This window comes from Typopeltis vanoorti, chromosome 22 (genome assembly GCF_054136105.1).
Source record: "Typopeltis vanoorti isolate ZY-2024b chromosome 22, IOZ_Tvanoo_1.0, whole genome shotgun sequence".
Classification (NCBI taxonomy): domain Eukaryota; kingdom Metazoa; phylum Arthropoda; class Arachnida; order Uropygi; family Thelyphonidae; genus Typopeltis; species Typopeltis vanoorti.
Window position 1 is genome coordinate 25,912,475 of NC_143570.1, and position 23,571 is coordinate 25,936,045.

The following is a 23,571-nucleotide window of genomic DNA, read 5'->3' on the forward strand; positions in this document are numbered from 1 at the left end:
CATTTTATACCACATGAAAAAGTGTGTCAAACTAAAGAATATGGGATTGAAAAGTAAGCTATTGTCTTGAATAAGTGGGTTGCTGTTGTAGAAGACATTATCATACATCATGCGAATGGGTTTAAATTCGCCAAATTTAAGGACACCAGTGGCGTGTTCCAGTAATCAGTCCTTGGACCATTAGACGGAATATGTTCAATTGTTTGCTGATGATGTAAGGTCAATCAGAAATGCTAACTGATAAACAGCATTAACAGGGTGATTTGAATAGGCTAGAAGTGCGGCAAACGATAATGCCTATCAATTCAGTGTTAATAAGAGTAAAGTTTTGCATTTTGGTATATGAAATTTCCAACAGCACATTGTACTGGTGGGATTATTCTACAAGAAACTGATGAGGTTAGGGATCTTGGACCTCAATTTGAAATTCAAAGGTCACATAGCAGTAACTGGAAATACAACTCAGGGGATAATTGCGATGTTAAAACGACCATTGACATCTAAGAATTTAGATGTCAGTTGAAGTTATTTTGCTTCTTTACAAAGTCTTGACACAGTAACTGGACTACTGATCGCAAATTAGGTTTCCTGTGTTCGTAGAGGGATAAAGAAGTTGTGAAAAGGGTGCAAGAAGAGTTACAAAGATTATGCCGGAATTAAGAAATATAGATTATTATGATAGATTGAGAATATATGGACTACAAACACTGGTCGACAGGAGACTTCTGAGAGAGGTGATATAGGATATTGCTTGATGAAAATCTTCATTATATATGGAAAGTCGGAAGAGAACAAGTGGAAATTATGTTTGTGTGTCGTTAAGAAAGGGATCTGTGGTAGATTATTTTCTCATAGAACCGTGAGTAAGTGAGTAGAGCAATTTACCTGTTAAAGTAGTGAGAGCAACTATTGTGAATGAGTTTAAAAGATAACAGGTGCTGTGGGTGATGTATGATCTCCCTCGATGAATCCTTGATTTCCTGGAAGTCTAATAATAGCTGCTCAACGGAAGCGCTAATAAAAAAAAGCGTTTCCATGGAGTCACATGCTTCAATCATGGAAGAACACTCCACATTATACAACATTATCTTCCTAGTTCCAGTTTATTGATTAAATGTATTTTTATCTGTTAATTGCATGTGTTCGCCAGCGGTTTTTCTCGTTTTACGAGAAGAAGAAAATTAGTTTCCAGAGGAAAATTCTGCTCGTCTACGAGACCGACTTACTCAACTTTAATTTAAAAATTGGAAACTCTTACAGCTACCAAAGCAGATTTCTTTGCCTGCTTCGTATAAAATCATGAGTATTATATTTTCTTTGACTTATGTTTATTTATTTTTTCCTTGTAACTGTGATCTTTGTTTCTGATATATTCAGTATTTCACTGGTAATATCGAATATATCAGAAAACTTTCTCTTGAAAAGTGAGACTCAAGAAGACATGGGTGATTTTTTAATTTATTTGTTTAACTAGTGCAGACAAAATCAATCCGTTGCAATGCGTAATGGGATAGAATTCTTGCTGCTAGATATGCGGTTGTGGTAGTGTATGCTGCATCTCTAGTGTTGCTTATGACCGTTTGACAGGTAAATGATGTCTTGCGTGTAGTTATTAGTCTTCTCATAATTAGAGAAGGAAACGGTAAATACTACATATTAAAAAAAAAATGATGAGACTACGCCGACGGATTTCGTTTGTGTTTACATATATTAAATCCCACTGAAAATAAGAGAGTGGTAGTAATAATATATATATATATATAGAGAGAGAGAGATTTATTATGTGCTAGTACATAATACAACTACAATGACATATTCGATGTCGTAAAGGTGATTAATGTAGAGTATTATACAAATTTAAGATCAGTGTACCTGTTAGAACAGCGAAATGTGTATTTTTGAGACACTTGTTGATGCTGTTTAAAATTTTAAAGGAACGTGTACCAAACATATTGCTAAACACTTAGACTGCTAACATGTATCGAAAACTATATAGAATTTATTAAGACTAATATATTTTATTCAGTGTGACATGGTCATAAATGAGAGATAGAAGATCAGATAGAAGAAGAGTAGCATGTGCTTACTAGCTTATGCTTCTTTTTATTATTTTATTTTTTAATATTAATTAGGTTATTTAACTTTTATTTACAGAAAGTGCCCAACTTGTTCCTTTGAGTTCTAATGGAGTATTCTCCTATCAACTCAGCTGTAACCCAAAATGAGCTAGTAAGCACATCCTGTGTGACTGATATCTTGGGATTCATTTTTGAATGTAGTTAACTTATCCCTTCTATTCTCTTCCTGATGATGTACATGTCACATTGGATGAAATATATTGGAGTCTTAATAAATTCTATATAGTTTTCTACATGTGTTAGATGTCTAATAATCTTTAACTTAAAAATCGACAGGCTCAACAGTTATTATGTTCATTCTGGTGCATTATTTTCACATTCCTGTGGGATCACCTGACTCATCTGGTGACACGTAGACAGTATTTAAAAATTTTAAATAGAGGGATTTTTCTTTGTTATATTCACTCAAGACTGATGCACAGCATCACATTATATTCTGTAGCATATCCCATATAAAACATCTAATCCAATTATTCACAATACTTATATGTTATGAATATAATAATATTATTATTATGCAGCATCTCCAAGGATCTTGGGGGGGGGGGGGGGGAGAATGCTCCATTCTACACAATCCACTGTCTCCAACTACTTAATCCTCATCTACATACAACAGTGCTATCCACCATCTACACACAGCACCATTTATATAAGAAGATATATTCATGGACAAAAATAGGAACTCGTGCTGACGTACTCTAGGACTCGCATTTTCTCACACATGCTCTTGTGAAGTTGCTTTTTTTTTTTTTTTTTGAGGATGCAATTTATTGCATTCTCATACCATAAATAGAATAAGGATTAAATCTGGGATTCAAGCTTCTGCACACTACTTCAGGCCCCTCCCTCCCATGAGCAGGATGTAATCTCATGACAGATGGTTTTCATTCAAGACTGTAAACTGTAGGTTAGAAAGTGTAGAGAGAGACTATTCACTCAGCCAACAGACTGCCATTTCTTTCGAGAGTCTTGACTAGAGTAGGGTATTCATCCTGATTACAATATAGTTTAGGGACACATTACTGTTTATAGAGAAACACATAAAAAAAAAAAAAAACTTCTTCATTTTATATGCGAAAGTTTATTATTATTATTTGACACCTCCAGGGAGTCCAAAGACTCATCGAGGGAGGGCACCTACTCTTCAACTCTCTATCTCCACCAATCAATCCACTAACTGACCACAACTACACCAATGCCATCTACTGCCAATCACCACTTCCACAGACAATCACAAACATCCATGCCCATGGTGGGATTTGAACCCGCAGCCTTTTGGCTGGAGAGTGGATACACTAACCACTCGGCCAACCAGGTCAGCAAAAATTGGCAGCCAATTTTTCTACCCACTGCAGGGTGAAGGCCTCTCCTATTGTGACCCAGTCCATATTGGGAGAAGACAATTACAAACATCCATGCCTTCGTTGGATTCGAACCTGCAGCCTCTTGGAAAGAGAGTGAATATGCTAACTCCTTGGCTGGCCAACCAGGCCAGCAATGTGTTTTATTAAATTATTAATGTGTTTCTTTTGAATAATCACTTTCTAAATGAAAATTGAAATCCGAGACATTTTTCAGACTGGAAGAAAAGTGTAATTAGTGTTTCATCTAGGGCACAAATATTTGGAGGGGTTGCATAATTGTCAGTTTACCTGAAGTGTAAAAGTGATACATGGGTTTTGTTTATCATGGCAATTTTGTGAAGACAAGCATTTTTGAAATTCATGTCATTCATTTTGTTTGACATTACATTTGTTCATTAATTTTTCAGTCTTTCTGCAAAGTTATAGTTGGGTTTTTATGCTCCACTTGGTTGTGTAATTCAGGCAGTAGTGATAATAACCTCCCATGAACGACCTCTGCTAAGTTTGTATTGTAGTATGAGAGAAACATTTAAAGCCAAAGGTTTGTAAATTGAGCACAATTTAACTCCAAAGACTTATTGTGGGAAGTCCATCATCTACACTATTTAATCCTCCAAATTCAATCTTGTGAATGTGACTTCGTGGAGAGACAGATTGAGAGCAGTTGATGATGGGGAGGAGAGACTGACTGTAAGTGAGCAAGAGGTGTTTGGGGAGTTGAGTAAACTAGATGTAAATAAGGCTGTGGGACTTGATAATATATCACCACGTATTCTGAAGGAATGTGCCAGGGAGTTGACACCTGCCTTGACATATTTTTTTAATACGAGTCTTGCACTTGATCAAGTTCCTAAGGAGGGCAAGATTATGCCACTTCATAAAGGAGGTGATCGAACTGAAGCATCAAACTATAGGCCTATCTGTGTGTCAGGTGTTGTTGTTAAGTTGCTGGAGAAGCTTGTGAGAACTAGGATCCAGAGTTGGGTTGGCAACAATGGTATTATTTTTGATGGACAGCATGGATTTGCTAAAGGGAGGTAGGGAGGTCATGTTTTAGTAATCTACTTACTTATTACAATAAAGCGACTGCTTCCTTGGACAGAGGAAAAGGATACACAGTAATATACTTGGATTTCGCAAAGGCTTTTGATAGAGTACCTCATGATAAGTTGACAGTCAAACTATTCACTCATATTAGAGCAGATGGGGTTGGATATTAGATTAGTGCATTGGATTGGAGACTGGCTCTCTGATAGGTATCAACGTTCTGTATGGGGATGCGATATCCAGGAAAAAGAAAGTCACTAGTGGAGTGCCTCAGGAGTCTGTTTTAGGGCCATTACTGTTTAACTTGTATATTAATGATATTGGCAAAGATTTGGATGGAGATATTCAGTTGTTTGCAGATGATGCAAAGTTGGGACGAACCATAAAGAGTAGTGAAAATGTTGTAGCCTTGCAAGAAGACTTGAATAAATTGAGTGATTGGGCACGGAAATGGGGATGTGAGTTCAATGGTGGAAAATGTAAGGTTTTAAAATTTGGAAAACAAAGATGGGATGCAGAATTTATGCTTGGTGAGAATATATGGTTGGAGGTAGAGGAAATAAGAGATCTGGGGGTGATAGTGGATAAGGAACTAAAATTTAGGGGACACCGCCAAAATTGTAAAGACAACACAAAGGCTTCTGGAATGATGCGGAGGACATTGATGTGTAGAAGTAGGGAGATTCTTGTTCCATTGTATAAGGCTTTGATTAGGCCACACATGGACTACTGTGTCCAGATTTGGTCACTGGGTTTTCAGAAGGATGAAGAGATGTTGGAAAGGGTCCAAAGGCGACTGACTAAGGTAGTTTCTGACCTCTGGAATGTTGAGTATGAGGAAAGATTGAGAAGATGTAATTTGCAGAGTCTGGTGGAGAGGAGGAAGACGGGAGATATGATAGAGACCTACAAGCTGGTAAGGAGTTGTTATAAGATCAATGGTGGAGAAGTTCTACAGAGAATAGTGGGAGATCAGGTGAGAACCAGAGGTCATCTCTGGAAACTGTATAAAGAGGGTGTGAGTAGGGGAGTGAGAGGCAAGTTTTTTTCGTGCAGAGTTGTGAATAATTGGAATGCCTTGCCTGAGAGTGTGGTGTCTGCAAGGAGTTTGAGTGTGTTTAAGACATGGTATGATGAGGTGTGTGTGCGTGATAAAAGGACCTCCCAGATGAGTCTTTGACTCCATGAGGTCTTGTGGTAATAATAAATATACACAATGCCACTATCTATCATCTACTCATAGTGCTATCTAATACCCAGTAATGGTATTTTTATTTTTAAATTCTCTGGCTGATTTGCCTATATGCAAATGACAAACTCAACTTTCTAATAGGGGAATTCCTGCTATCTCCATATCAGATTGGCTAACTCATCTTCAGTTGGAAAAAAAAAAGTCCATATAAAGATACTTCTTATCACAATTAGAATCAAACAGAGATCACTTGAGTCTTTTTCCAGTCAAAGAGTGCAATGTCTCATTATTCCTCCAGCTGCATTTCAGTAGTGCTAACTTTTGAGAGCAATTACAAGTATTGGCAAATAATGCTGAATAAAAATGATGATAAATATCTGAATGCAATTATTGGTGATATGAGAGTTAAAAGCAAGCATTGTGAACTTGAGAAATGAGATGGTATGTGAAATGAAATCATTGGTGACTGTAAATGGAGAGTGATGAAAGGATTGAGTGAAAGATAGCCAAGAGAAAGGCTATCTACTCTTTGATATATCAAAACTAATGACTGTGCTTGGGCCATTTCACTTTAATTTTTGTACAGTAATTATATTTGGAATGATTTAAGGGGAAGTGGATATTTTATGCTGATGATGGTTAACTAGGGAGGACAATAATAAATTAAAGATGATTTAGAGATCTGTAGAATGAGTTGAATAGCCTGGCATTGTGTACAAAGGATAATAGTTGAAAAGATTACGCGCAATGTATGTTTATGTTGATAAACTACATTACAGGAAATTGTTGAAACGTACCCTGAACCTTAAGAAGTTGAGGTTCAGGAGAACACATTGTGATAGTGCACAAAATAGTATAGTGTTTATTTCGATATTGAAAAACACACTATGTAGGAATGTTGAGTTATTTTTTTTGTGTTTATAAAACTTTGATACAACCACATCTGGACTACTTTGATAAAATTTGGTTGTCTAGATTTGGGGATGAGAAGAGCAGAGAGGATTCAGGGACGGGTGAACATAATGATGACAGCTATGGAATGCTGTCATCATTATGTTCACCTTGTTTCAAAATTTAGTTGAAAACAGAGGGAATGTGATAGACATATAAGTTACTAAATGATAGATACAGAAGAAAATTTTTAATATGTGATAGAAATGGAGAACCAGAGATCACTCCTAGAAGTTAATAGTGTAGTTAGCTTTGGGGAAACTGGATTTCTTGTTTGGAGAGGCAGGCAGAATGGGTTGTCTGGTGGTTCTGAGTACCTTGTCAGTTGAATGAGTATAAGGAGGGTATGGTGAGGCATATGAATAATGATTAGTTTGAACCTCTTGCAGTGAGTTGTAAGGCTAACTGCACAAAATAATAATAAATCTGATTACCTTTAAAAGTTATTTATTTTTACAATGCTTCTCTTTACTTAATTCATGTTAATTCTATCTTTTCTAGCTAAAAATAACATTTTCAAAATAAATTTCACATCAGAAATGCAGAATGTGCATCTAGCAGTAGAAGATGACAATGATGATTTATACACTGGATATGATGAAGTTCATCCGTCTCTAGATATAAATGTAAGTTAAAAAAATCTTGAAAAATCAATTATTTATTTTTATATAAATTTCTGAATACTTTTTATAGCAGTTTTTTTTTATTAAAAAAAAATTATGTCATCAGGAAATATGGTAAACCTGTAGTGCATCTAGTGGTGCCATGAGTATACCAGAAATTAAGTAATTGAAATCCCTACTTTAGAGACCTAAAACGGAAATTTTTCAAGCTATTACAGGCCTTCATTTAGCATGATGATTCTTGCAGTGAACAAGAAATATCATCTGTTTCCTAAAGAGCTTCTCATACTTCCCTTTGGGATTCAAAGCCATGGCCTGTAGTTTGGAGAGGAGAGATGTTATCCAGTCATGGAATTAACTTTTTACCATTGTATTTTTCTTCTTCTGAGATTTTGTCATCAGTGGATGCAATATTACCAATTTGTCGCATATTTAAAAATATACATTTTACATAAAATAATATCAGAATGACAAGAAATAAAATGAACAACAATAATTTTTTTAACAACCAGTTCTCTCTATTTGAATTCTCAGTGATTAGAGTAGAGCTCTCATGGTAGCCATCTCTGAAAGGGAAATAAATCTGAATGTGAGAATTACAGAAGAATTTCCCTACTGAGTGTTCCAGGTAAGTTTATGCAAGCAATACTTGGAGAGGCTAAGAAGAACAAGCTAGGTTCAGGCTAAATAGAGGTTGTCAGGATCAGATGAAAATCTGATCCTGAATATGAATATAACGAGAATATGTATTTAAGTTTTGTACATCTGCAAAAGTCACATGACAAGGTGCCAAGTGAAAAGCTGTTCAAGTGTTAAAATGACATTTTATAATTGGAACATTATATTGAGTTGCACATGCTCTTATATTTCAGTTGTAGAATAGTAGTTAGAATTGAAGGTAGTTCAAGAAGATGGTCTGATTCAAAATCAGGTATAAGACAAGGGTGCACATTAACTAATTGGAACATTATATTGAGTTGTACATGATCTTATATTTGAGTTGTAGAATAGCTATTAGAATTGAAGGTAGTTCAAGAAGATTGTCTGATTCAAAATCAGGTATAAGACAAGGGTGCACATTAACTCTACTATGATTCAGCATTTGTATTGATTACAATGAAGGAAAGTGACAGTAGGTCTTATTACAAAAAAAATAGTGAATTTCCTTAGCATACTCCTGTAAAACATGTTGCAAAATTTCATCTATTCCCACTACCTTGCTGATGATTTTTCTTGCTGGCCAAAACAGAAATCACTACAAAGAGAGCCACTGTCACCATCCTCGCACATGACTGTCCTTGTTATCCAGGCCACTGACGTTTGTCTTCACTGAGTGTGTAGTATTAAATTGTCTTTGATAATGCTAGCTTAAACTAGTGACATATCAGCTGTAAATTATTTCTTTACATTTCAGTGGCTACATAGTTTTCTGTCCCGGAAACTTTGACATGAATAAAAGCAACAGCTACAGAAAGATTCTCCCCTAATTTTTCTCATTACTTTATTTTTAACACAGTTTTCGGATTCATAATTTAAAATTGGTTTGAAAACTGTCTTGTATGCAGCTACTTACTATTTTGACTAATTTCTCTCTCATTCCATAAGAGAGAAAGTTGTCTGTTTATTATCATAAACAGACAACTTTGCTAAGTTGTCTGTTCCTCAGGGTTCAGTCCTTGGCCATTATTGTTCAATCTGTACATTAATGACATCAGGCAGGGTCTAACATCAAATGTGCAGTTGTTTACCAATGATGTGAAGACAGGCAGGGCAATCAGGGATGCTACTGATATTCAACACTTGCAAAATGATTTGAATAGGCTGGAAATTTGGGCAAATGAAAATGGCTGTCAGTTTAATATTAGTAAGTGTAAAGTTACCCACTTTGGTGGAATGAGATTTCCAGCTGCATATTATAGCAGGGTTATGCTAGAAGGAATTGATGAGGCTAAGGATCTTGGCATAACGATGGATAGGAATTTGAAGTTCAAAGGTCACATAGCAAAAATTGCAAATACAACTCAGAGGATAATTGCGATGTTAAAGCAAACCTTGACATGTAAAGATAGGGAAGTCGTTTTGCTTCTTTACAAGACCACATCTGGACTACTACCTTCAGATTTGATCTCCTGGGTTCCAAGGGTATAAGGAAGCTGTGGAAAGGGTGCAAAGAAGAGTTAGAAAGATTATATCTGTATTATGGAATTTAGGTTATGAAGACAGATTGCAAGTATGTGAACTACAGACTCTGATTAACAGGAGAAAGAGTGGTGATATGATAGAGGTTTACAGACTTCTGCATGAGTGTTATAGGATGAAATTTTTTGTTATATAGTTTGTTTGTGGTTAAGAAAGTGGTAAGAGCTATATTTCTCTCTCAGAGCAATGAGTGAGTAGAATAGTTGGCCTTTTGAGGTAGCGAATGCATCTAGTGTGAATGAGTTTGAGAGAAGGTATGACAGCTGGTTTGGGTGATGTATAGCCTTCTTTGATGAGTCCTTGACTCCCTGGAATTCTTAGTAATAATAATAATAATTACAAACTTTAACCTTGCACTAAAAATCTTATTATACAGAGATATTGTCCTTGGCTCCCCTACTTTCCAGGGGGGGGGGAACTTTTACCAGTCTTTGGAGATAATCATATCTCTGTCCCTGATTTAGATTGGTTTTTAAATTAGGGAGTGAAATCCACTGTCTGATAATGTTTGTGCATATTTAGAATCAATAAGAGAGGTTATAAAAGTATTATCTCTGCTGACTAGACACTGATGTCATTTGAGTAGTATAATCTTGACAATTGACATTAATGTCTTTAGGGGTGAAGCGAAAAGCTTTTCATATTCCCTGCTATCTGTTACGGCTACAGTGAGGGTAGAATTTTATGAGCAGTTTGCTCGCCCTGAATGGGCATGGAGATTATGCCTTGCTATAGGAGGTTAAAATAGCTTTTGGTCTTCTATGTTTGAATATATCCGTTGCATCGTACGCTACAGCTTGCTGAACTAGATTACTGGGATGTGTGGACGTCTTTGGAAAGAATTTTGTTGCTAAAGATTGTAGGAAAGAGAAGATATAAGGAATATTTGTGTCTTGATGGAGTTGATTATTTCTGACGAACCATGGAGTGTTCAGTATCATTCGCAAGCAGTTGTTTTGTACATACACATTGAAGTTTGATAATATTTGTAGTGGAGGTGTTGCTCCAGGCTGGAGAAGCATAAGTGACTATAGGACGAATCATCAGCTGGTATAAAAGCAATTTGATTCTGATGTTTAGCTTGCTGTTTCTGTTAATTAGGGGATAGATCCGAGCGATGGCTTTAGATGCCTTTGCACATGTTGCCTTGATGTGTTGGTTAAAGGTTAATTTTTTTATCGAGGATGACACCAAGGTATTTTGTTTTTGTCTGCCAGGGAATTTTGGTATTGAATAGTAAGACATCTCCTGCAGGAGATATTGATCTTTTCGTGAAGAGAATGGCTGTGCTTTTTTGGGGATTTACTTGCAGTCTCCATTTGGAGAACCATCTTTCTAACTTCAGAAGGTTTTCTTGAAGCTTTCTGGTAACAAAGTGTGGTCAGAGAGATCTGGCTAACAATGCTGTGTCATCCGCATACAGGGCCATGATGGATGACATTGGGTTGTGTGGGATATCTGACATGTATACAGAGAACAGCAATGGAGCCAGTAGGGATCCCTGCAGTACTCTGGCCAAGATGTGGCTTCGAGATGAGGTGGTGCCATTGATTTTTTACTTGCATGGTTCTGTTCTCTATGATCTGACTAGGTATACCATTTTCATTGAGATGCCAGCTGTGATGAGTTTATGTAGCAAACCGAAGTGCCATATTTTGTCAAATGCTTTGGATAGATCAAGAAAAACAGCTCCCGTGTATTGGCATCAGTTGTAGATGGTGGTAATGTATTCCACAATTCTGTGCATCTGCTGGGTAGTACTATGTTGTTGTCGAAAACTGAACTGTTCTTTAGGAAGGATATCTAGTTCATTTACTGAGGCTTGAAGTCATGAAGGGATGACCTTCTCCGCAACCTTACCCAGGTTGGAGATGAGACTGATTGGACAATAACTTTGAGGTAGGTGTGGGTCCTTGCCTGGCTTGTGTATAGGAATTACATCAGCCAGTATCCAGGTGGAAGGAAAATAATGGTCTTAAGATTGCATTTATTATTATGGTTAGGTGCCCTACAGCTTTTCGGGGAAGTAGTTTGATCACCCTATTTGTAATGCTGGTCCGGGAGCTTTTTTATTCTTTGATTTTTTAATAATTTCATATATTTCAGCATGTAGGTGCAATATGGTCAGTACTGATATCTGGAAGTTTGAGTGAGTGTCTGACCTGTCTGTGAATTTTATACAAGTGATCAAAATCTAGGTTTTCATATGAAGGTTTGCATTGCTCTTCTAAATTGTTTGCTATAACTTCTGCCTTGTCTACATCTGTGTGAGAAAGGCCCTGGTCAGAGAATATTGAAGGATCCCTTCCTTCAATATTCTTTTTTATTGATGTTTCTCAGTAGTCCCCAATAGAGTGATCAGTAGGAGAAATCGAAGCTAACTTGTCTTCCCATACATGGTCTCTATGAGCTTTGAGTGCATCTCTCACTGCCCCATTTAGTCTATTTAGAGCTGTTTTGTCTTGTGGTTCACGAGTGTTATGAAATCTTTTTCTGGCTCTGTTTTTTTCTCTGATCAAGTTCATAATGTCTTCGGGCAAACAACCTGGCTTGCAGGCAGATTTGTAGAAGGTGGCTACCGATATAGCAGAATTAATTTGTTGGGTAAGGTTTGTAACTGCAGATTCTATTTCTTCTTTTGTACATATGCGAGGAACTGGTCCAATATAATCTTTGAGTGCTGTTGACAGTCTTTACCATTATATATAGGAATGAGAAGGAGGAGACAGATATTCTTGTTTTCCCAGCTGTAGTAGAATTGGGTTGTGATCAGATGACAACTCATTTATTGATTTTAGGCTGTATTGCAGATTAATATCCTGCAGGATAGCTATATCCAGGATGTCTGCAGTGCCAAACGTACTAAGATGAGTTGGTTTGGTGGGGCCTGCCACAACAGCATTGTTTGATCCTATGTAGTTGGAAAGGATGCAACCGTTCTGGTTGGTGGATCTGCAATTCCATGCAGGGTGCTTGGAATTCAGATCTCCGGCTATAATGGTGGGTTCTCTGACGCATAAGATGGCATTTAGGTCAGAGCGTAGTAGAGATTTTAGGGGTGGGTTGTAAGCATAGTAGATTTTCAGTCTGCCAGCTGAGCTGGTGAATACTTCCACGCCTGTGATCTCAAGATTAGTTGTTTGGGGGTTGTTCACAGAATTGTGCTTGATGTAATTTTTAATAAAGATGGCAGCGCCGCCACCTCTGTAGACCAATCTATTGTTTCTGTATAGGCAGTAACTTCTTATTTTAGGGTTATCTGAAGGTCTTAGGTGTGATTCACTAATTAATATAACATCTGGTTGATACCTGTATGCGAAATCTTGGAGCCCCAGAATTTTGTGTTTGAGGCCATTTGCATTCCGTGCAACGATCTGAAATGAAGCTGGAATAAGTTTCTTTCTATTCATTTATGAGGTGCTGTGAGGATGACCTGGGTTTCACATAGAAATCTTTTAGTGGAGGTTGCTGAAGGGTTTGACAGGCTGAAAACTTGTAGCATGTTCACTAGAGAGGCTGTAATAACAGTTGTCAGGTTTGTAGGTGCTATTGGCTGATTCTGTTCTGGTATTGATTTATTTGAATGGGCTGCATCGGCATAACTTCTTGTTTGCCTTTGGCTCCCTTTATCTTTGAACGTCTCTGATTGTGGCCGCTGAGCCTCCGGTTGTGGTGCACTGGCCTCTGGCATTCTTGTACTGTAGGAGGAGGGCTGTTTATCTGTGTCCATCTGTCTATTCTTTGGGTGCTGAATGCATCCCTTGTAGTTTGCGGGATGAGGGCCACTGCAGTTGGCACATTTGGCTGAGGTGGTTTTTGGTTTTGTGCAGATGTTGGTTGGGTGGCTATCACTGCATTTTAGACATTTAAATTCAGCTCTACACAGTTTCTAACATGGCCAAACTTTTGGCATCTGTGGCATTGCCCAGAAGATGCCCTTTTCCGGAGTGGTTCTGGTGTGACGATGAGCCCACAGACTGTTTTTAAGTTGTAGATGTTATGAATCTCTACCAGGACCAATGGCATGGGAGTCTTGTTGGATCTGTATATTCTGCTGACATTGACTGGTGGCAGATCCTGTAAATTAAAATCAGCAGCTATTTCTTCTGTGTCAGTGTCTTCACTGACGCACGGAGGACTACTTTTAAATTTTTTTCGGAGCTGAGCATGAAGGTATGATACTGGATACCTCTGTCATCCATTTCTTTAGACAACCTTCTATAGTCTATCACTGTTGTTGGTTGTATCTTTATGCCTTCATCCATGTTTTTGGCCTTTATAAAGCCAATGTGCAGATTGGACATTGTAGATTTAGAGCTGCCCATCTGTGCTTTTCTCTTAGGATGATCGGAGGCACCTTTTCTTTAGGAGAAACAGTGGCCTCTGAACCTTGACCATCTTGTTCCATTTTATTGTCTTTGTGTGGTTCTTCTATTGTTTTTCACTTTTTGTGTGTGTGTGCACCTGTACAAAGTCTGAAGGAGTGGAAGTCACTGATTCTAACTGATCTTCTATTTTCTCGGCGACAGCGTCTGGGACACTTGCAGGGGGAAACGTATCATAAAGTTTCACTTTTCCCAGCCAATTATTGTTGAGTAGTTTGCCTGGTCTAATGAATTCTCGATATACTTCTTCAAATATCTTCTCATTCAGCTGCTTTTCCATATCTGTCAAGGTGAAATGAAACTGAGGGGGAAAAAAAAACACTTACCGTGCAGTTGTAGCCTGGCCGACACTTCTGCAAAACTTGGAATCTTTTGAGGAAGAGCGCTTATATAAAATTGTAAGATCTTCAAAACACATTACAACTTAAAATAACACATCCAGACAATCAAAACTATGCGGTTCAATCCAATTCTAGTATAATCTTCTTCCATTACAGTTTTTAATATTTAATATCCATATATTAAAAATTGTGGTATACAAATATTATAAACAGTCAAAGGCAAATCAGTATTTCATTACTAGTTGTTAGATAAAGATCTCTATTTGATCAGCCCTTTCTTTTCTGATTGCAATCTTCTAACTACATCAGAATCTTTTCCTGTCATTTTTTTTTTCAGATCCCCCCCCCCCCCCCAATCTGGCATCTCCCATTCTGTTTATATGGCACCTTAGATTATTTTTGTTACACATTTTTGAATATTAATAATATCATATTCTTTTTTGATATTTCATTTTTAATATGGTTATACTACTGGTGCTATCTGTTGATGCGTCTGTAAATTAAAGATGCCAAGAAATTATATATTCACTGTTCATTAAAGTTTATTTAATTTATATTTCTAGTGTACGCTGTCAACTCCTTAATTATTAGTTATTATAACTGTTCACTCTTCTGATTTTCCTCATGACTTGTTATCTGCAATTTCCAGTCTGTGGAGCCACTACCCTCTCTCTCAGATCCATATTATTATCTGGAAATTTTTGTGCAATCCTAAAGCTTTTTGTGGGAGACCCACTAACCATTATTCACACTTCTCCTTGAATTCATTCAGCAACAGAGCACTCGTGACCAACTCTGGCAACCCATTCCACTCACTAACTACTTTCCAAGCAAAAAATCAACTACTTATGCTCTTGATAACCACATTGCTATACATTATTTACTTCATCAGTCTTTATAATCCCTTTAACTATTCATATATTTTGTTATATTCTCATCTTTTACTCCTTTCAACTAAACTTTGTAACTTATAAACTTTCAGTCTATCCTCATGGGAAGTTCACAGATCACTCACCCTGTTTTGTCTGTCTCTGGATCCTCCCCAACACTACTACAGCTCCAAGACACCCAGTTAAATAAAATCTCTTCACAGTAGCAAAGATGTTGCCATTATCTTACTTATAAATGGATATAATTCCCTCCTTATCTCTTGTTAGTGTGGTGATAAATATCTCATCTTTGCTTGTTTTCAATCTCCAGGTGATTCTTTGAGTCATTTGCCTACTTTTTATATATATGTGCTTTCTAAATTTCAATCCCCTGTTCCAATGTCACCCACAAATCCCAAGCCTTGTCAGTTCCATCAATGTCATACACTGCTTGTAGTCTTTTCATCCCAAACCTCTCATTAATTTACACTTTAAACTTGTAAATATTATTCTTTGCTCATATGTCTGTCTGTTTAAATTATCCTTCAGGATCTCTACATCACCTTCATTAACTATTTCTTCATCTTCAGCAAACAACTGGATATTACCTCCCACCCCTTTAAACATTCCCTATGTTCGTGAATGTACAAATTGAATGCAATGGTCTGAGTACAAGCCCTATGGCATACTACTAGTTACCTGCTTTCTCTTTATTTCTACTCTGCTATATACTAATCTTGATGTCTGGTACTCATCTACCTTTTAATCCATTGTCTCCAACTTCATATCTATCTTCATTTTTCTTCAGTTTACATAATTGAGTTCCATGTAGTATCCTGTTTAATTCCTTCGCAAAATCCAGCAGTGTCATAGAAACGATTCCTTAATCCAACTCAACTATTTACTCTCAAAACTTGAGCTGTATGATTGATATGTAAATTAAACGGCAGTGATTCTAGAATAGAACCCTGTGGCAACACTTGTCACCTTCCTTTTTCAGGACACTGTATCCCCATTCACAACTAGCTAGGTCCTGTCATTCAGCCATCCCTGCCAAGTCACTAACTGACTATTCATCCCCATCCTACTCAATTTCAATAGTGGTTTATCATCATGTGATAAACTTTATCAAATGCTTTAACAGAATCCAGAAAAATCACTATATAAGCATCTCCTCTGTCCAGTATGCTAGTCACCTATTATCATATGTAACCAAGTTGTTGAAACAAGACATCCCCTTAACAAACCTATGCTGCTCTCCCAGATTTTCATTCTCATCAATCCAAGTTTGTATTCTGTCTTTCTAACATCTTTACCACTACGCCTGATATATACACTGGCCTATAGTTGGGCACCATTGACTTGGATTCTTCCTTGTGAATTAGCACTATTTTTCTTTCTTTCCATTTTTCTTAAACTGTTCCTCTTGCTAAACTTGTTGAACGACCAAATCAAAGGCCAGCTCTTTTGCACATTCTCGTAATATAGATGATGATATCTTATCCAATCTCACAAATTTATTAACAAGGAAGAATCCAAGTCAATGGTCAAGGATAGGATACTTAAAATTTTAAACACTTCCCATTCTAGAACTGTCAGTCTTCAGTCCTTCTTCCTGTTGTTATTCAGCACTACTCCAACACTCTCACACTTGGAGGATTTTGAAACTAAAGCTATAGCATCCTTCTCATTTAAACCAAAACTTTGGAAACACTATGTAGATGACATTTTTATTATTTGGAGTCACGGCCATAACTCTCTCATGGATTTTCTTAATCATCTCAATAATCAGCATCCTAATATAAAATTCACAGTCGAACTTGAATATGACAATTCCCTACCATTCCTGGATATAAAACTTTCACGTTGCTCTCGAAAATTTAGAATCTCCATGTATAGAAAACCTATGCAAACTAATAGATATCTTCATCAGTCCCATCATTTTCCTCCACAAAAACTTGTAACTATTTCTACCTTGGGACATAGAGCACGCTCTCTTCTGAATGACCCCAATGAACTTCAAAAAGAAATTAATTGCCTCTCTCATGTCTTTAGACAAAATGGATATTCTGATAAAACCATTAAAAAATTTCTTCTAAATCCTCCTAGCCACCGCACTGAAGAAATAACTAACTTTAAGGGTAACATCTCCATCCCATACATCAGTTCAGTTTCCAAAAAATTAGCTAAAGTTCTTAAAAAGTATAACATCAGGACCTTATTCTCCAAAAATCCGCTTGCTAGTAAGCCATCCAAAGCCTCGGCATCATTATTATTATTATTACGGGTATCTCCATGGAGTCAGTAGACTCATCGTGGGAGACCCAAACTAGCAAAACAATATCTGTCATATCTCTTCTTGAATTCATTTACAGACGAAGAGCTCACAACTAAGTCAGGCAATGAATTCCACTCATTCACCACCCTCCAGGCAAAAAAACTTGTTCTGACACCTTTGTTAACCACACTCTTCTTTAATTTCCAGAGATGACCTCTTGTTCTTCCATCACTATCACACAGCTGAAACATTTCCCCTGCATCAATCCTATAAAAACCTTTTAGTAATTTGAATGTTTCTATCATATCCCCTCTTCTTCGCCTATTAACCAATCTCTGCAATCCACAAGCTCTCAATCTATCAACGTAGGGAGCATTTTTTATCACTCACCAACTTGGTCACTCTTCTCTGAACCCTCTCCACAGCCTCCTCATCTCCAAGGAATCCAGGTGACCAGACCTGAGCACAGTAATCCAAATGTGGAAGTATCAATGCTTTATAAAGGGGAATAATAACCTCTTTATCTCTGGATGTCAGTGTGTTCCTCAACAACCAAGTAATCCTATGTGCAATCTTGGACACCTTAGCAATGTGTCCTCTGAACTTCATCTCCCTATCTACCAATACCCCTAAGTCCCTAGCCTCATCAATCTCTTGGAGTACCTTTCCATCGATGTAGTACACAGCTGGTAATCTTTTAATCCCAAAATGCATGACTTTACACTTTTCCACATTTAACTGACATCCATTTTCTTTTGCCCATTTTACCAGCTTATTTAAATCCTCCTGCAAACTTTCAACATCAGCTTGATTTTTTTATTGCACTACACAACTTTGCATCATCAGCAAACAACTGAATATCTCCCTTTAAGCCGTTTCCTATATCATTTATATACAAATTAAACAACATTGGCCCAAGCACAGAGCCCTGAGGCACACCACTGGTCACCTGCCTCATTCTGGACTCGGCTCCTCCATACACCACCTTATGGTATCTCTCTCTGAGCCATTCTCCTATCCATATCACCAATTTAATATCCATTCCCATCTGCTCCAATTTGCGTAACAGTGTTCTATGGGGTATCCTGTCAAAAGCCTTAGCAAAATCCAGAAGTACCACTGTGTAGCCAGTTCCTTTGTCCAACTCAGATGTTATTCTATTATGAATAGTTAATAGATTGCTAAGGCAGGATCTACCTTTAACAAAACCATGTTGGCCTCTATAGAGTATCATATCCTGATCCACCCATTCTTGAATTTTGTCTTTAACCAACTTTTCCAATACTTTTACCACTACTCCTGAGATGGTGATTGGTCTGTAATTTAATACCGCAGTTTTAGAGCCACCCTTATGCAAAGGAACCACTTTGCCTAACTTCCACTCCCTAGGGACCATACCAGAGTTCAAACTTAAATTAAATATCCAAGTAAGAGGGGTTGACAATTCATTTGCACATTCACGCAACACCCGAGCTGATATTCCATCTAAGCCTACCGCAGGGTTTGCATTTAAGTTTTGCAATATATTTAATACCTCTGATTCTTTAGCTTCAATTCTCACATTAGGTATTGCTATAGGTATAGAGATATCCTCACTTGGGTGATAGACTTTTGAAAAGTGATCACTCAGTAACTCGACTATTACATCTGATTTTGTCACCTCAATACCATCAGCACCCACTAAGGTTATCCTTCTGAAGTCATTCTTCCTCTTACTTGCCACATAGCGGAAGAACTCTTTGGGATTACCCTTGATCTCTTTGGCTAAGGTCTTCTCATAATCTGATTTAGCTTTTCTTACTATGCTGGTAACCTTCCTAGCTTGAGCCTTGTACTGCTCATGGGTGTCCTGATCGCCTTTCTCCTTGTAAATTCTCCATAACATTTTCTTTTTTTGCAGTTCAAGCTTGATACTACTGCTCATCCATCTAATGCCTGCCTTGTTTGACCTCCTGACCATGGGGACACAATCTGATATTGCTTCCCTCAGATACCCGCTGATTTTATCCCAAGCACTGCTAACATCTTTCCCTTGCAATATGTTCTGCCATGGGATGGCTGCAAGCTCACTCCGAAGCTTGTTATAATTGCCTAACCTGTAGTTCCGTATATACCCCTTCTTAATAGAAAAATCCACAGATTTTGCAACCTCCCAAGTCAATACCACATGATCGCTTTCACCAACTGGAGGTAACGAGGACACCTTACTTATGCATATAACCTCTGAACCAATAACCAGGTCCAACACTCTCACACCACGTGTCCCTTCAGTTATGTGCTGTTTCAAGTAATTATCTTGTAGAAGATGTAAATTATATACTGTGCCCATAGGCCACAGTTTGTTTTTGACCATATAGTTAATTTGTTTATAGGACAGTTTGGTTGACCATAAAGTTAATTTGGAGAAGGCAGGCTATCTGGTTTCAGGAAGACTGTTTCTCATATCTTTGGCAAATTAATGCAGCTGTACTTGTTAAGGTCGGAGGAGTGCTTCGTAGCCAATGCTTATTCTCAAAATAGTCTCAGGTCTATAGTGATTTCTATATAATACCGTTGACTTCATTTAATTCTCTGTGAAGGAGTATCCAGAAGCATGGTCTGCCAGTCCTGATTTGCTATATAGATGATCATGGATGTAATTTTTGTATTCTTCGAGGCTGATGTTCACTGATTTATTGGTCTGTCTGAAATAGGATAAACTCCAGACACATGAAACTTTATACATTCCAGGGTGTGCAAGAGGATGAAATTGATCTTTAGGAGAACAGATGAAAGAAACTAGCTGAATGAGTGATTTGAAAGTGGCATGGAGATCATATTTACAGAGAATTTTAGAAATTTTTCTGATGTATTCTGAATATAAGAGATGGGACTGGCTTGGCTGTGATCGTGGGTACATGTAATATCTTATCTGTTTTATATAAGTTATATCCATTGGCTAAAAATAAAGTGTTGCCAAGTTATGTTGTTTCTAGAATGATTAAGTTGTGTGCTTGTCACAATTGTAATTTTTTACTCTGAAGATGTTGGGTAGAAAACCACAAAATATTACCAAGTTCAATAAATTAATTTTATCTTTTTTCTCTGTATTCTCTTAGAGTATCTGCTGACTTTCTCGTTAGAAATTTATGGCATGCCTTCCTCTTTTCCAGGACTGCCTTTTTAATTTCTTGAGTCTATCATGGAGTTTGGATTTTTCTTTCCTTGCAAGCAATCTCACCACATGTCCTCTTAGTGGAAGTAGTCTATTTTTTTTTCCCTCTCTTTCTCTCAGAGTTTACCACCGAGACTCCAATTCTTGGTTTAGGTTTTCAAACTTTTTTCTTCCAATATCTTTATATTTGAGTCTACTGTTTACCTCTAAATGCTGCCCTAAGCTTCGATTCTTTGTAAAACATTCTTATATATTTTTATTTTCAATATAATATTCATTTTTATCCTGTTCAAAACTAAATGATAAATCCTTTCCTTTTCAAATTCCTTGTATCCTTAACCAACACAATGATATCACTATCAACAATAATATAGTCCATAAGACTTTTCTTACATATTCAGGTTTTCTTTTCTTTTCCATCTTTCTTTTTCTAGCAGTAATATTTCAGTAACAGTATTACTGAAATATTACTGCTAAAGAACTGGCAGCTCCTTTGACCTGGCTTTTCAATGAAAGTCTTGCTATTGGAAAGGTGTGCCCAGGGAATGGACGGAAGATAAGATAGTGCCATTGCATAAAGGCAGTAGCAGACTGGAAGTGTCTAATATAGGCCAGCTTGTGTGTCATCAGTAGTCATTAAGATCTTGGAGAAATTAGTGAGGGACCGAATAAATCATTGGACAGATGAGGGTAATGTTATCTGTGAGAGTCAACATGGATTTGTTAAGGGATGCTCTTGTTTTAGTAATATGCTAGCCTTTTATAATAAAGTTACAAGAGCAGTAGAAGAGGGAAAGGCATATACTGCCATTTTCTTGGATTCAGTGAAGGCATTCGACAGGGTGCCACATGATAAGCTGATATTTACATCGTAGCACATGGGTTTGGATGTCGGGTTGGTCAACTGGATTCGGGATTGGCTGTCCGATAGGTATCAGAGAGTCGTATATGGTGATTCAGTTTCAAGAAGGCAGAAGGTTATAAGTGGTGTCCCACATGGCTCAGTACTGAGACCTATATTGTTTAACCTTTATATCAATGACATTGTCAGTGAATTACAGGGAGATATTCAGTATGCAGATGCGGTAGCCCTGCAAGAGGATTTGAATAAGCTAGACAAATGGACAAATGAATGGAGGTGTCGGTTTAATGTAGCAAAATGTAAGGTCTTGAGGTTTGGGACACTTCATACTCTATTGGGGGAGGGGGGCTGTACTTGAGGAAGTAGGGGAGAGAAGAGATCTGGGTTGATGATTGATAGAAACCTGAAATTCAGGGGACATATTGCGAAGGTGGTGAAGGTAACCCAGAGGATTGCTGGAATACTGAGAAGGATGCTGACTTGCAGAGATAAAAGAGTTATCATTCCATTGTATAAGACCCTGATCAGACCACACTTAGACTATTGTTCTCAGATTTGGTCCCCAGGATTTGAAGGGGATAAATTAACTGTGGAAAGTGTACAGAGGCAGATAACAAAGATGTACAATGTTAGTTATGAGGATCGGCTGAGGGAATGTGGACTGCAGAGTTTGGTAGATAGAAGGAGAGGTGATATGATTGAGACTTTTAAACTATTGAGAGGTGGTTACAAGATTAACACTGGGGAATTCACTCATTCAACAGCGAAAAGGAGTGATGACAAGGGGGCCATCCCTGGAAGTCAGGAAAGGAAGCTGTGAGCAAGAGGGTGAGGAGTGGTTTCTTTGCATGGAGGGTGGTTGAACCGTGGAATACATTGCCTGATAGTGGTGAGAGCGAGAACGGTCAGTGAATTTAAGGAGTGGTATGATAGACTTTGTGTTTCCTAGGAGGGACCTCCCACGAGGAGTCTTGATAGACTTTGTGTTTCTTAAGAAGGACCTCCCGCTATGAGTCTTTTGACTCCATGGAGACCTGAATAATAATAATAATAATAATAATATACTCATAATTACATTTCTCTTGAATATTTTTTTTAAATTGCCACTTGATTTATAATTTTTAAGAATAATTATCCCAAGATATTTAGAATATTCATCCCTATTTTCATTTTTTATACATGTTTATCATTTTATTATCTTTGATTTCTTCCATAGCCTTTTGTCTTTATTTCTAAACTTCTTTTAGGCATCTCGAAACAGTTTCCCACCTTGTCTTCTGTATTCTTTCCAGAAATTTTCTCATTCTGCAAGGATGACTACAATGTAGCTCACTCAAGTATTTTTTCCAAAATCTTTCCCCAACATCTGTTTAACTACTTTTTGCTTTCTGAAATTTTTTTTATATAATATTGCAAGAATTTGCCAGCTAGGAATTCCTGTATGCGTTTTTTCTTTTCATGAGCTGCTTCTTTAACTTTGTCCACATTAAGTTCTTATTTTCCTAATATTGCAAATAACCTTAACCTTTTATTTCACCATTGACAACTCCATTGCTGAGTCAGTGAATATGTTTTTCAGGCCACTGTTGTATTAATTTCCCTAAGTTATTAAAAATATTGAAGAAACATATTATTAAATGATATTTTTCTCTAACAGGATTATGTCTATTTGTTGAAAGAGGAAATTATTTGTGATACTGAGGTTAAAAATATTACTATTGTTTCATATGCAGAGTTAGTTTTTTATTATTATTATCATTATTATCAACATCTAATCCCATGGAGTCAGAGACTCATTATGGGAGGTACACACTATTATACACAATGATCATCCAATCGTGCTTTAAACTGATTTAACACTTTGACTGCAGTGTGCAACAAGTGTGCCTCACATACACTTTTTTCTAGAGCATGTGATATGTATCTGTTTCACAGATTAACTTATTATTCCCAGTGGCCTGTGAAGATGGAAAAAAAATTAGTGTTGCAGCAGTTAATGTGTCTACATTCACAACATGCATTCCACTCACCAACCACTCTCTATGCAAAGAACCTGCCCCTCACTTCTCTGCTCACACCCTCCTTATACAATTTCCAGCAATGTCCTCTCCCATTCTATGAAAATTTCTTCCATGTCAACCTGATAACTCCTGACTAGCTTATATGTC

The 23,571-nt window shown here is 37.2% G+C and overlaps 1 protein-coding gene across 1 annotated transcript in view; it reads left to right on the forward strand.

Moving 5' to 3' along the window:
* The first annotated feature begins 1,541 nt into the window (after positions 1–1,541).
* Positions 1,542–23,571, forward strand: part of nompB (intraflagellar transport protein 88-like protein nompB) — a 277,618-nt gene continuing 255,588 nt past the window's right edge. The window contains exons 1-2 of the mRNA XM_090412432.1: positions 1,542–1,587; positions 7,194–7,318. Of these exons, the coding sequence (XP_090268558.1) occupies positions 7,232–7,318 (87 nt within the window). The 5' untranslated portion in view covers positions 1,542–1,587; positions 7,194–7,231. The remainder of the gene's footprint in view (positions 1,588–7,193; positions 7,319–23,571) is intronic.